A 17,209-nucleotide genomic window follows, 5' to 3' on the forward strand; every position below is an offset into this window, starting at 1 on the left:
AGAGAAAAGCACAAAAAGAAAGAACATAAAGACTTGTAATGGGGAAATAAAACCCCCATTACAACTAAAACAAAACATAAAAACTTGTAATAGGGAAATAAAATCCCCATTACAACTAAAAGACATAAAACATAACAACTTAAAAAGACTTGTAATAGGGAAATAAAATCCCTATTGCAACTTAAAAGCACAAAGTAGGAACTTTTATGAGAACTTACAAGTTCTCATCAAACTTGTATTTTTAATTTAACTTGTAATTTGTCCAAAAAGTTCCTACAAACAACTTAAAAGACAAAAGGGGAAAGGGAAAACAAAAAACAAGTTACAAGTTACAAGTTACAAGTTTTATAAAGTGCACTTGTAATTGCCAGAAAAAAAACCCCTACAACAAAAAAACATAAAGAAAACTCCAAACTTGCAAACGAAAGAAAATTTTCCACTTGCAGTCCAGAGAAAAAAATAAAACAAAAAAAAAACCTGAATTTGAAGGAAAGACATAGCAAACGAACTCGGAACGCGATGAAATTTGAAACATTGATCAAGGATGAACCGAAGATCTATTCAATTCAACAAGAAGAATTTTGTTTTGCCTCGAGAAGCGGGCCTTAGAGTAAAATCTTCAACTTGCAATTACTGCTCTGAAACCTGAAATTGCCCAAAAAGCTAGAAAAATGAAGGCCAAAACTTACCTAAACTTGGACAACGATGGAAAAGGCAACCCTTGATGATTTGACACTAACAAATGTGATTTTTGCACCTCGTAAAATGTGCCTTGGAGACAAAAATGACACATTTTGAGCAAAAATTCGTAGGGGTTGTCACATTTTTGAAAATCCAAAATTGAGGACAACTTATTTCACATACTTCTTATATTCATGATTCAATCATCATTTCTTAATTGTTTTAGTTTCTTGTGTGATCTTAGATATGAATACCTATTATCTTAGTATAGGGTGAGAGACTATTTTCCATATCTTGTGTCATTAGGATTAGTGGGACATGGGACAATAGTCCTACATGTACCCTGACAGTGAATTTTATCACTCAGATTAGAGTCTTTTGCTTATGCTTGTGTATGTGTTGCATTAGTATGTATACCACCTTCCATGGATCAAAGTAGTTGTATATCTCTACTCGCGTGTTCTTAATTGTATATTTTATATAAGTAGAAAAGACATGTATCATTGTAAAGAGTGACAAAAATACTGGTATGTGTGCATATACAAAAATTACAGACCTTGTTGTCACCTTTTATGTTCTTAGAAATTTTTAGGCATTGCAATATGTGGTGGTTTTGTCACTTTGGCTTAGAATATTATGAAGCCTTCTATTAGACACCACGCTTGAAGAAATGCCTCTCAACGTAACTAGTAAATTATAAATATTTTTTTTTTTTAGAGTTCCTCAATTTAAAAGTGATAAATTGTAGAGATGACATTACTAATCATTCATACCATTTAGATTGTGGATGTAATTTGTAAATTTCAGACATAACATTTAACTTTTTCAAGTGAGTTGATAATGGTTCATATAGTTCAATAGTCAATCCATGTGAGAACTAAAACTTGAAGGTAGTAATAAAAAAAATGGAATATAGCGGGCATAAAATTTATCCCTATGAAGATTTACCCAGCCAAATATTTTTAAGGGCTTTTGGATATAGGGGAAAGGACAGGTTTTGAGCAATTTCCAATAGTTGTTATAGCACTTGTTGATCTAATGTCCAATATTTGAACAATATTTTACCAATAGTTGTGACTTTAAAGTTGTTAGTGTTGATGATGACTACCCATAATTAAATGAAATATATTCCTTGGATCTAAAAAGCAGCAAATCAAGAAATGCCACATCAGCACACAAATAAAGTATGACATAATGCATAAGTATCAGTCTCTTTTTTGGGGGAGTCCTTTTCAGACACCTCCACAAAAGCATGTTGATGTGGCATCATGTTTGATTATGTGGCCCCGAAACCTTAGTTATAAGCAAGGGACTTGTCAAGTAAGTTGTTAAAAAATTGGGAATGATTTGAAATTTCCACATAGGATTTTGAGAATTGCATGCTCAACTAGGACCCACCCTAACTTCGCATTTCTCAAAATCCTTCGTGGAAATTTCAAATCACTCCCATTTTTTATAGGAGCTTACTTGGCAAGTCCCCTACTTATAACTAAGGTTTCAAGGCTGCATCAGCATGCTTTTTGTCAAGGTGTCCAAAATAGCCCAAAAAAAAGTGAGACCAATCCATACTTGTGCAGCTGATGTAGCATCATATGATTGGTTGCTTTTTACAATTAAGGGTACATTTTATTCAATTATGAGTATTAAATTCATAATTATTGATGCAATATTGTCAAAAAAAAATTAGATATTAGATTAACAAGTAAGAGAACTGCTATGACAACAATTGAAACAAGCTCAACTATATATAAAATTTAGTCTGATTTTGTGAAAAAATTTAGATGGGGCAGTGAATGCATGGGACAGTTTGTAGCATGCGCTGTCAGTTACGCCGAATGATCTCGTTTTACTAAACAACATACGCCAAGCAAACAACTAACACGTGTGAATGATATGACTGGGTCTTTCCATTTTATTCTCCTTGCCTTGCATTATAGCTCTGCAACAAATATTCTCCACAGAGGCGTGCTGTCTGATAAAAGGCTTCATAACGTTTTCTCCTGCTCTGATATAAGAATACTACATTTTGCCAAGTTTTTCTTTGGACGCGAGGGACTAGAAGATTCTGGATTTTTTCACTTTCGAGAAGCTTGAAAACCCTTGATATTTTGAAATAGAATACATTCAACAGGCTAATCTTTTGGATTTGTAGGAAGAAGAGGAAGGAGAATGAAAAAAGGGCCTTGCAGAGCTGATCGAAATGCAACAGAAGCAGACTGGGTAGGAGAATCAAATCGTCACTTTGTATTTAAGTGTGCTAACATGACTGCATAACTGTTTTTTTTCCAATGTGAATGCCATAAGATCAATAGACTGGAGTAGAAACTGGAAAAATGCATGAGCAATCCAATCTTTTTAATGCAAACAACGCTCTGCAGAACGCTCTGATCCTGCAATTCAATATTCAAATTGCAAACATAAACAAAAAAACACAGATCATGAAATACGAAAACATTTTACAACATATGCAGCCAAAGGAATAATAAGAGTATCATTGTTAACAATTTCTAAGTTTCTTTCAATGTTGGTTCTTCTATTGTAGTTCTTGATCAAAAAACTTGTGGTTTTGTGAAAACTTGTCTTCTCAAATAGCTCATAGACAGCTCCCTTCAATTGTTTTCATATTGTATATGAATATCCTCATATGTTGCACACTCAAACATGAAATGTCGTTCTGTTTCCACCAACCCTTTATTGCAAAAAAGACAAGATCTTTCATTCCACTCTTCCTTAGGGATTTTCCATCTACCTGTCTCACATCTAAGATGGTAAGAACCAGTTTTCAGCTGTGCAACTAGAAGTCTAGCCTTTCCCTTAATATCACCCTTGGGTGTTCTTTTTCATCATGTTCCCTCAAGGAATTGAACTCTTCAATATAGTGTTCTTTTAAACTTATTAGATTTTCATAGTCCATTATTGATAGATTCTATGTAGTGTGGATTCAACTATGTATGATACAAAAAATTCATACATAGTTGAATCTAGAAATCTTCATAGAATCAATAGTGTGCTTTTTTTCAACCACCTATTTTGTCCACATGACAATTCTAAATTTTTCAAACACAAACTTTTTTATCTCTTCATTTTTGTTGGGGCAATCTTTCAAATTGATGTTTCACTTGCTCATCTACTTGTTGTTTGCTTCATCCAAGCCTTCTTCCTTTGTTTTAATTCGCCCTTAACAACAGTTTTGGGTTTGTCCATGTCTTTAACTTTTTTAAAATAACCTAGCAAATGGATTATTACTAAAGCCTCTATTGGGAACATTTCTACTTCCGCCAAAAGAATCCCATATGGAACTCTTGACTTGACCTTGAGACTACTAATGATTATATGCTTTTGGATTCTTTCTAATTGCCTCCACTTGTGGTTTGACAAGCTATTGCCCCAAATCTCACAACCATAAAAGACAGCTAGTGTGATCAACAAATTGAAGAGGGTTTTCTTGGTTTTCCAATCCCATAATTTTGCTTTCCTACATTTGTTTTACAATAGATAAGAAGTCATTCACCCTCCTTGAATCCCTTTTGATTGACCTACAAGTCTCCTGACTAGGCTTATTATAGAAATCAATTCTCACGTACTTGCAGTCTTCCATATCTCCAATGGGCAACCTTCAAATATGAAGTTAACTTGCTGCTTCTTTCTTTTCAAAGAGAAAATCATGACTTTGGTATTGCTAGTGTTTATTGACATTCCAACCTCTTGACATCTACATATAAAAGTATCTTCACTATATACCCCGTGAGCTGAATACCTTGCTTCACGAGGAAGTATTTTAAAATTGCAATTTCACTCAATATTCTATAATAGTTCTATTGACCCTAAATTTAGGAGAAACATTAATTAAACATATGAATATTATTTTGTATCTTTTTATTATTTTATTTAATTATTTTATGGGTCTATTGATCATAAATTAAAAATATTTTTACTTCATATGTTTTATCAATATGTATGTGAATAGATATTATTTTATTTTATTATTATTCATTTTTTTTAATAATAGTTCAATTTTATCTAGATTTTTTATTTATGTTTTATCAATATATTTGTGAGAAAGACATTTTAACTCTAATCTAATTTATAAAGAAGATAAAAATACAAATTTAAAGAAATAATTGACATCATTCATATTTGAAAGTGGCCCTAAGATCAAAGGCATACTTGAGATGAATTTTCCTACCTAAGACCAGAACACCACTCGCATCTACTATGCCTAGGATACCTTATGAGGCTTATCAAAGGAAAGAAATTGTCCACTTCCCAAAGATGGTGGTAAAATGTTATTGGATTTCTTCACCCTACTTCAGACTTTCGGGGCATAATGAGTTGTGTCGTGAAGAAGAGCTTGGACATTATTGTTGTTTATTGGCCACTTTATTTACTACGGTATGAAGGCTAATCTTATTGTGGGGAATGCTTTGCCTTTGAGGTCTATTTTTAAGGACATTGTGGTTTGCAACGTGGATCAACATGTGGGTGACCGTGTCTCCTTTGCCAAGGTTTCTAGATATTGTCATCACTCACAACTCTCATAGTGGTATAGGGATCATTGGGTCATTTGAGATTCTATCTTTTTACATGTAATTGTGCAGGAATTTTTTTGGGTATGGATGTTTTCATCAGGGAGCATGGAGGCTAGCTAATTGTAGAACCCTAATTTTATTTTCTATTTCATATATTTTTTTTGTTCATTAATGACATATACATTATTTTAAGAAGAATATCTCTTAACATATTTTACATAGAGCTTCTAAAATATAAATATGTTAGAGATACAAACAAAATTCTATATTAACATATACACAATTACATTGCTTCATTTGTGCAGCCTTAACAACATGATTATGATATTACAAACCATAAAATAATTGTGATGTTATTATCTACAATAGTAAATGCTTCTTGATAAACTTTAAAAACGTTCATATTACCGTGGGTTTTTATATAATTTATATAATCTATGATCAGAAATTAATATGATTCCTAAGTAATTCCTCACATGCACTCATTCTCTGTATTTTTGAGAAATCATATATATATTCAGGGCCAAATTAAATTTTAAAAGAGTTATTTTTAACTTCAGAAAAATTATTTAAAATAAAAAATAACATTATTTCTGAAATTTGTGGAATATATAAATGTCATTTCATAGGACTCCGCATCTCATTAAGATCTATAGCATTGAAATCTTGCATCTACCTTAATAGTTTTTATAAAATAAATTGCTTTCGAAGTGACGAAATTCATTTATAACATCAAAGAGAAAACTTTAAATGCGATAAAAAAACTCTGATAGGACAAAAATTATACAACTGCAGCCAAACTGCCAAGCAAGATCTGAACACAAGTGCAGCCATGTTGCCAAGCACAAAACTGTACCCAAGAATCCAACCTAAACAATGTATCTATCATAATGTTAACAAGCAAGAAATAAAGTTTTGGAATTTAATGAAGCTACAAATGTCACAATCGGAGCACTCGATGCACTCTAGAGCAAAACTATTAAAATGAGGAGATTGTGAACCTGTTCAAAGAATGGTGAAGTGAACAAACGATACAAACATTAAGCTAGAGCTTGAGATTTTAGCAATACATATATGACATGTAATCATATGATGTTACAAAAAGGTCAGAATCTTGAGGCGATCCACAAAATGTAGGTCCAAACTTTGCAGACAAGAAAATTCATATCAACAAACTAAAAAGGAAGGAACAAATTGAAGGAATTTAAGGAAGCTACAAATAAAGTAATCAATAGCTCAATGAACTCTCCGAACAACAATTATTAAAAAGGAATTTTTGATCAAAACATATCTATAAACACACAGGAAAACTTCAATTTTTTAAAGACTGTACGATATATGCAAGTATGATCAGTAAGATGATGCACTTCATCACAACTTCTAAATTTATAAATATTCTAAGACATTTCTATTATGTCAGCTCTGGAAACGTACAAAACAGCAACAAAAACAGAAACCTGCCTAGCAGCTGCGGCCTCATGCTAGGAAACATTTGCAATCATTTGTACAATTCAGTGTTGAATTGCAATTTATTGAATAAATGATGCAATTTACTGTAACAACAGATGAAATAAATTCCTAGCTTCTATCAAAAATGTTTATCTAGTACGAAAAGGTTTCTGGCAACTAGCCTTACTTAGAAATAAACCCACTATAAGTCATTCAGTAATTTGTTTGGTTCCAAGTTGGTCTGCATATTTATGACAACAGCTTTAAAAATATGACCTGAATCAATCTATGACATCACATAAAGTTGTATTTAAAACGTTGAAATCATTTTTACTCTATATTATTTCCAGTATCTTAAAAAATCCAAATCTACAGCTGTATTTAAAATAGATCATTTTTACTTTAAACTCTTCAGGTCTCTTCAGAAATTATAATTTAGAGCTGCATTTAAAAGGCCTTAATTTAACATTAAAATTCTTTCTATGTATGAAAACACGTGATATCACCATATGAATATCTAACCGCAACTATTACCACTATTATATGAATCCTTCACAGAAATTATAAACCTGCGGCATCCTAGACACTAGAAAGAGGCTCTCCGGTACAGCCAATTCATTTATATTTTTTTGACTTCTGAGATGATCAGAATCAACCGCATACTTGCTTATATTATATACATTTCAATAAAATATTGCCATCAGCTGGCGAATTTCTATTTCTATAGCTTCTGCACCTTGGTAAGAATTAAACCCCTTTGCAATGTTGCAATGTTGACAAAGACTTGTTAAATACATTTCATTCCACTAGGTATCGAATGATTTCAAAATGGACTTTTATGAACTTCAAAGAAAACAGATTAAACAGACATTTGACATAACTACAAGATCAATAGCTTACACCATGTCTTAATGGTGATAGGAGATCTACATTGTAATATTAGAAATGTCACCATTGGAATTGTTTTTCAGTCAAGTAAATTTACATAAAGAATGTCAATGCCTTGACAAAGAAAACCTTCGTTAATCTCTCAGTTCACCTGTACACTTCCTCAGGTTGGATTCAACAGAAGAATTGCATGTTATTGCAAATTCTTCAAAGTTGTTGTTTAACCTGAGTATATTGCCGGCTTTCAAACACAAAACTAACCAATCATGTAAACCTTTTATATATACAGAAATGAACAAAAGCCTCGCCGAATCTGATGAAACAAAATGAGACCACCAGGAATACCAAAAGCCAAAAAATGAGTGCTGTCCCACATATACAACCCACATGATACTAATAATTCTCGAGGCCCTTTTTATCTACACATTAATTCAAGAAAGGTCAAGCAACTTGCTTATTTCACTTGAAATTTCATTAAAGTCGTTGTCATTGGTGGTATTGTCAACTTTTTGTAGCAATTCATCATTATTAACATTTTCTGTTGGACTTCGTTGTATGCCTCCATCGCCAAATTCTTTTACTGGATATACTTTAAGATCAAGTCCCATTGGGAGGACCTCCTGGTGGTTCAATTCAATGTACAAATTAGGCATTTCATCAGCATCATTTAAGTCATCAAGGGACTAAAACTTGCAATATTATATTTTAAAGTATGGGGCATAACCAAATCTACCTGATTCCCAGCCTCGGGATTAATAACAATAGGACGACACCGCTTATCTTCATTCAACAGACTAGAATTTTGGAAATGTGAGATAAGAGCAGCTTTTCCCTGAATTCGCGCATATGCCAAAGAAGCAACTTTCTCACTATTGAACTTCTCCCATTTCTTTCCATTGAATGCCTGCTAGTTACATCGATAAGAATACTGTTAGTAGTCTATCACCATTTTTATATTACCAAATTTGACATTAAATCAGCGCACACAATAAACTCATATTCAGACATTCTGAATGAAATACTAACCTAGTATATCAAAAAATATATCCCCATCATGGAATATAAGTGTCATCATGCGAACTCAACATTTTAGATTAAGTAACCACTATTTTTGCAATTTTAGATGATAGAAGTGATTTGATATTAGGATGTGCAACAACTTATATAAATAAACTAAAAACAAAAAAATCCCAGGATTTTAAGGATTAATTAGTAACATACCTGATAAAAAGGAATAATATGAGATGGAGCCGTCATATTTATAAATGCATAGCCAACATTGCATTTATTCTGTGAAAGGAAGTAGCAGATCAGATATCACCAAAAGCCAGTGTAGAACATGGCAACAAATAATAATAATAACTTTTAAGACTTAGGGTCTTTTTCAGATAAAAGGTGCAAAGTGGATAATAGCAATAATTAAAGTTCATAGCTTAAAGCCTTTGGAGTTCAAGACTCTTGCCTTAAAATCGATTGGCAGGTAAAGAAAATCATATGTTCCATGATGGTGTTCGTCAATAGCAAGAATTAGCATCTTTGAAGTATACCTGTAGATGATCATAACAAAAATATTCTAATGACAGAACATAAAGCATCTGTTTGGAAGCCAATAAATTACCAATATACATTATCATGCCACCAAACCTACGGAAATAAATGCCCATCGAACATATCTTCAAAAACATATTTTAAGGTAAATTAGTTCTGAAAAACTTGCATGATGGCTTACAATAATTTAATGGGAGTGAAGAAAAAATTCAAAAATATTAAGAGAAAATCCTCTATGCTAGAGGTGGAAATTTTCACACGCTTACAGATTATTATTATTATAATTATTATAATATTATTGATCTGTAGAAAAAGAAGAAAATTCATCAGTGCTACTACTATCAAATGTGTGATACTCCTAATCTAGGACAGAGCCCCAATACATCGTTACAGGCATATAAAACATTGAAACAATAAACACCATTGAGTTCAGTTGGTATGAAGCAGTGTACTGAACTTATAGATGAGAAAGGGATTACTTCTTTTAGTCAGTAAAAGCATTTATATTAAATCTTTATAATAGTTAAGAATAAAGTCAGCAGAAACTTATCTGCTATTATATATGCATGAGCATCTGGTCTAAATAAAATAGAACATTAAACTATGATATACATTGATCAGTCGAAAGGCTTCACTGTGCCCTTCAAAGCAAAAGCAAGAGCAAAAACTTGGAGGCTTACTTGTTGGGTATGTTCTTGATCATAATAGTTGTCCGGGTATCTTCACCGTGCATAATTTTCTCCAAATCAAGTTGATATTGCTTCTTATTATCTGTTTGATTCGTACTGGAATCACCACGACGGCTTCGGCCACGATCATTTAGTCCTTCTCCAAAGTTTGCCATTGTACCAGTAAGGCCAGCGCCAGTAAACATCCGGCCTTTACGCTGTGGGGAAAGAACCCCAATTGGAGACCCACATTCAGTGCTTCCATTGGAAGTCATACCAGCAACACCAGCATTTACAACACCATGTCCACCAAAACCCATTACAGGGCTCCCAGTCGTACAACTCATGGTTCCAAGAGAGCTAGGGCTCACAAAAGACAAATCAGGTGACTCTGTGATATAACCGAAGTGTCTTTCCAGTGAAGGCTCACTTGACGGAGCAGAGCCAACATGATAATGACGTGACGTCATGGATGAACTTAGATAAGGTATCTGTCTCATTGAGTAAGGCTGGGCTCCACCAGAATTGAATGTGTGTCCATGCGATGGTCCAGGCCATGGAATATGATGAGAATAGGGACTTGCGCTGCCCCACAAATAGTGATGACCTGGGAATGTACCACTTCCAGCTGAACTTGGACTTGGATAACCAACTGACCCACTGCTTCCTGCTCCTGTCCCTGTTCAGATAGTCCAATGAGATTGTGCTTAGAAAACAGTTAGGCTACATAATTTCTTAGACATATAATTTCTAAATAGCAAAAGGAAGCTCTTATTTTCAATGCCACAAATGTTGGCATGTACACTTGCATGGTAGAAAAAAGAGGAATTATTTTACGCACCTAGAGTAATCTATCATGTTCTAAATTCAAATTTCAATCATATTGAAACTTGAAGGGTCTATTAGTTCTTATTTTCAGTGACACAAATGTTTGGGGGTAACACTTGCATGAAAGAAAGGAGAGGAATTCTTTTATGTACCTAGAGCTATCCATCATTATCTAAATTCAGGTTTTGATAATGTTGAAGGCTCTTTGAGAATTTTAAATTTAACCAATATCATTGCCAAAGATCCTAGATATAAAACAAAGACACCAACAAGAAAACCACGACAGAAATCTCCTAATTGGATATATTCCTTCATACTTGTCACTTTAACTAGGTTATTATGCATTTAGTAATTTAACAACAATCATTAGTTTTAATGCATAAAGTACTCCTGTGGTAAATCAATATCTAATATCAATTTTTGAGGCAATCAGCTGCATATTAATAACAATACACTATTCATGGATCTTCTTTCATGGGGAGTTGTTCACAAGAATTCTTCTCTCATGAGTTTGAAAGGGTGAAGCAATGGAAATACTCTGGAGGTCACCCATCTCAGTGTTGTTTGTAATTAGGGCTGGCAGATTCCAATTGCCTTGGGCAACATTGGAATCCGCCTCCAACTTATAGGGCCAGGCCCAATACCCTCGGATCCACCTAAAAGGCCTCCACGCTACATCCAAACCCAACTCGCCTCCATGATAGGGCCAACCCTATCCAATTCACTTAAAAGGAATTAAAATAATTAAAATGCTTAATTTGCAAAGAAGGCCGACATGATTGAGAAGCATCATGACTCCTATAAATACAGCATATACTTCTTATTATTTCATCCATTCAGTTATGCAAGAAAGGTGTGAAATATATTCTAAGCAAGCGAAATATTGAGTCAAGGCAGTTGACAACAGCGATCTACATTGAAGTGCAGCAGAACATAATAGAAGACAGCGAATTCTACCAAATGCAGCAGATCACCACCAAGAGATAGAGAACTCCATTGAAGGCCCAAACAAACCCTATAGAAGGATTGCGAACTGCTTGAAAGGTGCTGCTACCCTTGTAACACACAGCAAATCTGATTAGGAGGACTGCAAATCATGATCTTCATTAGCAAACTAATTGTGAAGACTTCTATCTCATCTTCCTTGTGACTGCAACCTCTATACTCCAGATAAGTGTGTAATGAACAGTTGAATTCATAATCATAATCAGATCTGAGGATCTTTTTGCTGGGTTTTTCTTCCTAGGAGGTTTTCCTAGGGTAACTGTGCTTTGTCTTTTTGCATTCATTTCCTTTACTATGCTTAAATCTGAAAACAATAAATTTAATTAACCTAGTTAAAACTAATTCTGATTTTCTGAGTTTTATTCAATCTGAAAGTTTAACCTAGTTAAAACTAAGTCTGATTTTCTGAGTTTTATTCAATCTGAAAGTACTAAAATTAACACTCAGTACTCTTCCAGCCTATGCATTCTTAACCATGAATGTTTCCTAACAATTGGCTAAATTAGCTTTCTACACCCGTTTGCAAAATATGTAACAGGTATTGTACTGAACGTAGTTCCCAAATATTGTTTTTTGAATGTTGTTTCATAATAATCAAATGTTTTAGTAACAGGGAGCCCACAAAAGTTAAGTCATATTCAAGTGCATGCACTAGTCATAAAATGAAAGGCACAAGGATTCTGGGGCATATTTGAATCAAACCACAGCAGTCAAAAGATATAACTTCAAGATTTATAATAGTGCACTCTACCAATGTTAACTCTTCAATAGATCATGTGTGCTTGCTTCATTTAATTGCATCCGCATAAGAAATCCTTTTATTATCAAGGAAGCATATAATTGACCTAAATTTTATGCCTAACCATAATCTTTGTCAATCAAAATACCTTCATGATCTAATTGATCAGGTATACTTTCTTATGATAAAAGTGAGTTGAACACATACAAAGAGGGTGCCATTGTCTTTACTTCTCCTTTGCTAGGAAAATGTAGAGTTGTATGCTACTAAAGGTCAGAGAGATTAACTTTAAATTTCATTTCTAAAATAGAGGGCATTTACAACCCTGCCTCATCCTTGCTGAGAATAAAATTAAATTCCAATATGTAAACTTTAAACTTAAAAGGTATTGTGCCATTGAACAATTTCTTGCAAATCAAAGTGACTGAATCAGTGCAACCCAGAGATACACCCTCATAATCTGTGATGCAACCCCTCCCATCAAGGCTTCAAGGTTTAATTTATGATTACTATATTTTCATTTGTCATTTGACTCAGAAACTTGTTACAGTTATTGCATTCCCTGCATTGTCTTCATAAATTCAGGCGAAACTTTTGTCCTAGCAGAAACCATACCCCGCACCTGAAACCCCATAGAATATAAGATTGAACCATTCTTCCAAATCAGGATCATGCTTTCTCCGTAGTTAATTAGGATTAAATAACTGCAGGAAAAGGAGAAATGTTGAGCATGCATCCCATTGTAAACAAGGAGTGTAAATGATAAATCCCCAATTCTATTGTAGCTCCAAAAGAACAACAAGAAAGTCCCCTGACACATGCATCATTGCAATCCTCAAGGTACTCATCAATTTCTTAAAATTATTTACTTGAAACTTCTGCAAGTCTGTGTGCAATTATGTTGTACCCCCTTAAATACTTTTCATTAGTTTCTACAAATAGCTAGAGGCCAGCGATGCCATATTCCATGAACATCAAAGGTGCAAGTAGGCCTTAATAAGACTTAGTGAATATTATTGGTTCTCACTTTGATGTAGATGACAACTTTATATCGGCCTTTTACATCAGAACCGAGAAAGCTTACTAATGACAATATTCAAGATAGGATGGCTATTCCGTTTATGTTATCCAAATAGTAGCAATAAGTGTTTGGTAAAGAAACCTCATATGATAGATCCGACAGCATTGTAGGTTTTGTTAGTATTACTTCTAATTGTTTTAGGGGCATGTAGACCCACCCATCATTCAACTCAATGTGGATGAAGCAGGTTTTCTTCTTATCTTCACATTCCAAATGAGCATTCCTTATAAACAATATTATGAGTCTATCTAGAAAGAATAGATTTACTGTTTCATATTTTAAATGAATAAATATAAAATATGCACCATGAATAAGATATTAATCAGGAAGTTAAGTTGCAAGTGTCCTATTACATTGTCAATATAAATAATGTTTCACAAAAGACCCCCTATTAAAGATGCTTTGAACTCAGAGCATTGGCAAGGATAGATTGTATGAAAATTTTTATCTTGTTACGTTGTTAATGTTAATATTATTTCACTAAAGCCCCCTATTAAAGATGCTTTAGACTTAAAGCATTGGCAAGGATAGATAGTTAATATGAAAAGTTCCATTCTCTTATAATGATTCTTCAAAGTTTTTCCTACTTGAAAAGATATTAACTAGCATGCTCCATTAGAGCTTCTAATCTCCAAAGATAATTCAGGCCAAAGGATATCGGTGTCATGAGAAGAAATTAAGGGCTTGGCATTTTGGATGATATGATGTAGCTTCCTCTAAAATTTATAATAGATCAAGACTTGAAATGGTTTCAGTGTAACAGGAGTAAAAATCCATTTATTATTGTTTAGAATTTAACTGTTTCATTGAAATTCTGAATAATCCATGTGTATTATTTAAAATCCATGTGTATTATTTAAAATCATAGTGCAGCAGCTACAAGGTTCTTAATTGGTTAAAGCATTGAGTTCTGATTGTGAAGACAGAAGTTCAAATCCTGAAGGGACATCTAATATGGAATTCTATTTGTGACTCTTGGTGTTCCATAGTTGGCTTCTAGTGTGGAGGTGGTTTCCAAATAAGAGGATTTCTAAGTTGGGACTCTTGGTCTTTCATAGGTGGTTTATAATGTTATTGCTCAAAAGGAGCTTGTATTTGTCTCATGGTTGTGCTCACAAGAGCGTGTATTCTCATGTTGATGCTCGTATGATCAGAACATTTGTAAGCAATTAGCAATATAAAAAAAATCATAGACTTAGTCTTTTACAAGTGTGCCTGCAGCCATTTATTTGATGTTGTAATAACCTAACCAGAAGTCAACTTTACTAAAAAGCCAAACACGTTATACTTCCTCCAATTACTTAAAAGTTAAATGCCAATGGTGTGATAAAAAACATCTTTAAATAGTCATATTGTCCTGGTATATGAAATCGATGTAATGTTGCCTTAATCCATCTCTTTTCTGGGAGTAGCTATCAGTGCCATGATCATGCCTTTATTAAGAACAATTACTAAGAATCTATGTATTTCTTTAACCAATTTTTATATCTATCTCTCCAATGGTAAAACCTCTATATGGTTTGACCGTGACTGATCTTATCCCATATTCTAATTCAGTAATATGTTCCCAATCATTATTTCGAGGTGATCTTGGTGGGAAATCCTGAACAGGCATCAGCTAACACACAAAGCAATTGATTCATCTTAAAATTCAACTGTTATCTATGATTCGTGTATGCATTTCTAGGACATCCCCTTTACCTCAATTTCTGGCTTGGAGAACTTATTCTTTTAGATAAATTTGCAGTACAGCCCTTTGAAGACACTTCTCTTCAACACACTCACTAAACCCACATTTTTTTGTGTCAAAGATTCATAGCCCACAGTCAAGGGCCTTTGGATTGGCCTACTATTAAGAGTTCAAAAATGCTTCATCACATGATCTCTGCAAACGCAGGTTGTCATTTGCATTGTCCAGGCTGAGTTTGTTGTTCATAACATTTGCCTTAAGACTACTTCTGCCTTACTTTCTCTACTCAGGGACTTGGATCCATAGGTATACAACGGTACCCATATTTGGAACTTTTCCTTCAAGAAAGTTTTCTCCTCAAGCATGACCAGGCATCAAAACAATGGTAGCTTAACACAAATTCGCAAAAAAGTACATGAGTGGAATTTTTCCTCCAATCTATCAGCCTCTATATCAATCCACTCCTTCCATTAGATACTTGTCAGATGCCCCTCCTGGCCATCTTTCCCTGAAGAAGGTGATTTATAGTTCTATTAGCAAAGGCATATACAAGGGCTATATTCTAGAATCTTGGGCTTCCTTGCTGTGGTGTTCCTTTATATGATACGGCTCACTAGGTCATAGCCATGACACAATGAAAAAAAAAAAAAAAAAAAAAAATTCACTTTCTGATATTTGAGGCATGCATCTCTTCCTGATCATTCCAACTATGGCTCATACTATCATTCAAATTGTTGCAATATGTCAATATGCATAGGTTTCAAACTTTGATTACAAAAGGGAAAACAACTTGGATCTCAGCACTTGAGGGGATCTATGGTGACACGTCCTCAGTTCTGAAAGGCATTCTCATCATTACAGACAGGAATGGGAAAACAACATCCCCCAGATGTCCCACCCATCCCATCCCCCAAAAATACACTTGATATGCCTGTGCCTCCTTTAGGAAATCCCTGAAATTTATCCTGCATTCTGATGGCATGCAGTCCCAGCAAGCAGAAGTTATACAAGGAACATAATTAAGTACTTCTTGTTTTACTGTCTTTTTATAAAGACAAAACCCTGCATTCTGGGAGACCTCCCATGCTATGGGGCATCCCTAGCAATGTCCCAAAAGAGGGTGAGAACATGTAGATGTCACGTGCAGAGTATGTCCTGCAGACATCAAAACATTCCACTTGCAGGCATCTCCAGAAAGTGGATGAAGAGAGGCGTGTGTGTGGCATGGGAGGTGTGGAGGATGCAGGGGGTGGACATTCTTTCTAAAGAAAATATAAAAACAGAGGGCATGACAAAAAAATTTAAATAATAGAACTGTAGCAGTATGTACTTTCTTCCATATAGATGGCTTATTGTTCTACCAAACTTTTGCCTTTTTATAGGAAAACTTTTAATAAGATACAATAAGGAAATTTTTAAAATATTGCAAGAGTTCTACCCACTATTCTGGAAGTCCTGAGTGTACAGCTGAGAAAACGATGGTCCATGCTTATTACATAATTCCAAGACAAAAAAAACAGAGTGGCAGAGAACATACAGCAGTTTTATGTATGTCTATAATAGGAAGACATACAATATGAGTTGGCCTACTAGTGATGCCTTGTGTTCTCTAAAGTTGAGGTCAAAGGTTACAATCCAGCAGGGGGTTATACACCTCATTTCAACATCATATAAATTAAATGTAAAAACAATCACCGCATACACCAAGTTGGCGTCTTGCTTGTTTGTGACTCAAAAAACTACCTTCACCATTATAAATATACTAGGAGTACAAATGTTATTTTCATGTGATAAATGGACAGATTTTTTTTTATCAAAAGAATCTTTAAAATCTGCATCAGTCTGTGTCTCTGCTTTCTTCAGAGAGTTAATTTTATACTGGTATATTGCAAATCTAATTTCAATTTCCGAAGTTAAATGCCATTGATGACCATAAATGTAATACCAGTGTTCCACGGTCGTTGGGGACAGGGAGACGGGGGGACGCGGGGACGGGCTTCGGGGACGGGGAGACAAAGGGAAAAAGTTTTGGGGACGGGTTTTGGGGACGGGGGGACTTGGGCCTGGGAGGGGGAAACGCGTTTCCGTGGAACACTGTGTAAT

The 17,209-nt window shown here is 34.3% G+C and overlaps 1 protein-coding gene across 6 annotated transcripts in view; it reads right to left on the reverse strand.

The window, feature by feature from the left end:
- Window positions 1-7,547: 7,547 nt before the first annotated feature.
- Window positions 7,548-17,209, reverse strand: part of LOC131072033 (protein MEI2-like 5) — a 39,282-nt gene continuing 29,620 nt past the window's right edge. For all 6 annotated transcript variants that reach the window (XM_058008050.2, XM_058008051.2, XM_058008049.2 and 3 more), the window contains 5 exons: window positions 9,776-10,442; window positions 9,010-9,094; window positions 8,769-8,837; window positions 8,281-8,451; window positions 7,548-8,167 (listed from right to left, as the gene is read on the reverse strand). In XM_058008050.2, coding sequence (XP_057864033.1) covers window positions 7,979-8,167; window positions 8,281-8,451; window positions 8,769-8,837; window positions 9,010-9,094; window positions 9,776-10,442 — 1,181 coding nt within the window. In that variant the 3' untranslated portion in view covers window positions 7,548-7,978. The remainder of the gene's footprint in view (window positions 8,168-8,280; window positions 8,452-8,768; window positions 8,838-9,009; window positions 9,095-9,775; window positions 10,443-17,209) is intronic.

This window comes from Cryptomeria japonica, chromosome 9 (assembly GCF_030272615.1).
Source record: "Cryptomeria japonica chromosome 9, Sugi_1.0, whole genome shotgun sequence".
In the NCBI taxonomy this organism is placed as follows: Eukaryota; Viridiplantae; Streptophyta; class Pinopsida; order Cupressales; family Cupressaceae; genus Cryptomeria; species Cryptomeria japonica.